We start from the raw sequence: 2,738 nt of genomic DNA, 5'->3' as shown, positions 1-2,738 counted from the left end.
CACCCCCCCCCGTGCCCTGCCCCACCCAGCCCCCTTCCCGGAAACGCCCCTTCCCTAGTGCTCCTGCGAGGAGGCTGAGGGGAAGGGTGGAGATGTCCCCTGAACCGCGCATTGAACCCCCGCTTAGTAGGTGTGTTTGCATTCTGAGCTACATCCTCAGCCCTCTTTTATTTTTTATTTTGAGACACCGTCTCATTCCGTTGCTAAGTTGCCCAGGATAGACTAGAACTTTCCACCCTCCTGCCGCAGCCTCCCAGCGTGCTGGATACCCGGTTCCCACACACCTCTTGGAAATTCTTTCAGCTCAGGCTCCTTCACAGAGCCATCTTTGGAGGGGGAACTGGCTGAGTCCTGACTGAAACCAGTCACTCACTTACTCAACAAACACCCTTAAATCCCTCTTCTGCACAGTTCTCCCAGATGCCGGGTCCACTGCTCTGACCCACTTGGAGACGCATCAGCTCACACTGGCCCTGGCACTGGCACTGCCCCAGGACTCCTCACAGAGGAAAGGATCAGTCCCCTAACTCTGCACTCAGGGACCTGCCACAGCCCTGAGGATTTCCTCGGTTTTCTGCTGAAAAGACCTGCAGGGACAGAAGCAGTGGAGGCTGAGGTAGGAAGGCCTGAGGGCAGGGGTTGGGTTGCTAGCGCCAGCCCTCCTTGGGAATGACTGCTGGAAAAGGGGTTACACGTGTGCCTCAGGCCAGGGCCCCTGCGGGTGGTGCTGCAGCTCCCCCCTTCCAGACAAGAAGAGACAGACCTTCTGCCAGCAGCGACTTCTCTCTCCAGGGCGTCCCCAAGCCCCCTCTGCTCCCACCACAGACCCTCCACCTCTCTGCACGTCCTGTGGGCCAAGTACCCACCAGAGCCAGAGGCAGTTCAGCACTCAGTGGGGCCAGCACTGATCCTCACCCTAGAGACCCGCCTGCCTTGGCTTGCAGCCCTCAGAGGCTCTAGCTTCCCCTAGGCAGGATACCTGCTCCTTGCAGGGCTGCAGAACCTAGGTGCAGGGCTGCTGGGTGTGGGAGGCCCACTCTGCACAGGGAAGTCGGGGTTGGGGGCTGGTAAGGGGAGGCCCCGGGAGCACCAGGCCACCTGAGGAGGAGGAAGTCCTTCCCACCTTTCTTCCTTCCCTTCCTCCCCGGGGGCAGAGTGCAAGAGAAACCAGAATGGAGTCCTGGCTGCAGCGGGTGTGCACAGTTCCCCTGGGGCCCAGGACTCCAGCCCCTTCTGCCTGCTGCACCCTCTCGGGCTTGGAGCTCAGCCTTCCTAGTCTCATTTCAGGGTGAATGATTCCTGAGTGGGCTCTGCATGTCCAGTTGGCAGGGCAGCTAAGGAGCTTGCACCATGCCAAGTTTCCCAGCCGGCCTGGCCCCCGGGAGGCCCTGCTGGTGCTGGGACAGTGGGCCCTTGAGAAGGGCCATGGGAGCTGCAGCGTTCCCACCAAAGACAAAGAGCCCAGTGTGGGCTCCGGCCTCGGCCTCCAGGCTCTGACCAGCTGCAGCTGCCTCCTTGGTAAGGGGTGGGGGTGGGGGTGGGGTGCTGGTGGGGTCAGTTCCCCAGGCTAGAGATGTAGTGGGACACTCCCTGGCTGACTTCTGGTCCCTCACACAGCAGCAGAATGCAAACACACCTACTCAACCTGCAGGATCATCACCCCCAGCTCTTCAGGATGGCATCTGGAGGAACTGAGTGGTGCAGCCTTTGACATGTGTCATTGGCTTTCCTGAAATGCAGCCTCGGACAAAACCAGGCTGTCCCAAATGCATGGTAATAGAGATGCTTGCTTTTATTACAAGGGAGTGGGGCAGGCACCCAAGTCTGCACATGGTGTGTGCCCAGGCCAACTCCAAGGGGTTTGGGCTGTGAGACCTAAAGATCTTAGGAGACTATCTAAAACAGAGAGAGAGAGTTGGGCAAAGCCCAGCGCTGTTGCACTCATGTTAAATGTGTCCACAAATGGATGGAGCATGCTTTCCCTGAAAGTGTCAAAGAAAAAGAAAAGAGTCAGAGAGCTAAGTGTTTTTTTTTTAATGAAGCTTTTTTGTTTTTTGAGTCACAAAAGACCAAAAGTGAGAAGGAGGTGGTGGCAGAAAATTATTTACACCCTGCTCTACAGCATGCACGTCTGAAAGTGAATGGCCAAGGACAAGGGACAGGGAGGTACCTGCCTCTATCCTCACCCCTACGGCCTCTCCCAGGGTTCCCATCCCTGTGCTCTCACTTGTCAGTTGTGGTCCTTAACCTTTTTGTGCCTCAGTTTCTTCACCTGCAAAGTAGGGTTGGTGACGCAAATGTCAGCACCTACTTCGAAGGGTTTTGCCAAGGGTTAAACAAATTGTGGGGGATTTTTGTTGTTTTTTGGTTTTTTTGTACCACGGATTGAACTCGGGTCCTTGCTCTTACAAGGCAGGCAGTGGAACCACTAAGCTAAATCCCCAGGCCCCCAACAAATTGGGAATTATAAAACATTGAGAACAGTACCTGACACTTAGCTTGTTTTTTAAATAAAACCTTTGCTGCAGCATCATTTACATTAGGCTTAACTCTACGAAACTGCCATTTCTTTCAGGCTAGCAAAGATTTACTAATAAGAATTCCAAAACACATTAAATGGCCAAGCAGGGGGAAGTTGATTAATAAGTTATATTCCATTTACACCATGCAGAGCCATGAAGCTGTTAGAAAGAATGGGGCAGATCCATATGTGAGCATGCGGGACAAGCCGCAAGACA

The 2,738-nt window shown here is 54.7% G+C and overlaps 1 protein-coding gene across 1 annotated transcript in view; it reads left to right on the top strand.

Moving 5' to 3' along the window:
- Positions 1–2,376, top strand: part of LOC104863534 — a 4,012-nt gene extending 1,636 nt beyond the window's left edge. The window contains exons 2-4 of the mRNA XM_019207746.2: positions 412–616; positions 1,323–1,518; positions 1,618–2,376. Of these exons, the coding sequence (XP_019063291.1) occupies positions 412–616; positions 1,323–1,518; positions 1,618–1,733 (517 nt within the window). The 3' untranslated portion in view covers positions 1,734–2,376. The remainder of the gene's footprint in view (positions 1–411; positions 617–1,322; positions 1,519–1,617) is intronic.
- The last annotated feature ends 362 nt before the right edge of the window (positions 2,377–2,738 follow it).

This window comes from Fukomys damarensis, unplaced genomic scaffold (genome assembly GCF_012274545.1).
Source record: "Fukomys damarensis isolate Sample0158 unplaced genomic scaffold, DMR_v1.0_HiC HiC_scaffold_23, whole genome shotgun sequence".
NCBI classification, from domain to species: domain Eukaryota; kingdom Metazoa; phylum Chordata; class Mammalia; order Rodentia; family Bathyergidae; genus Fukomys; species Fukomys damarensis.
Note: the sequence above shows the minus strand (reverse complement) of the source record. Positions and strands in the feature narration are given on the sequence as shown.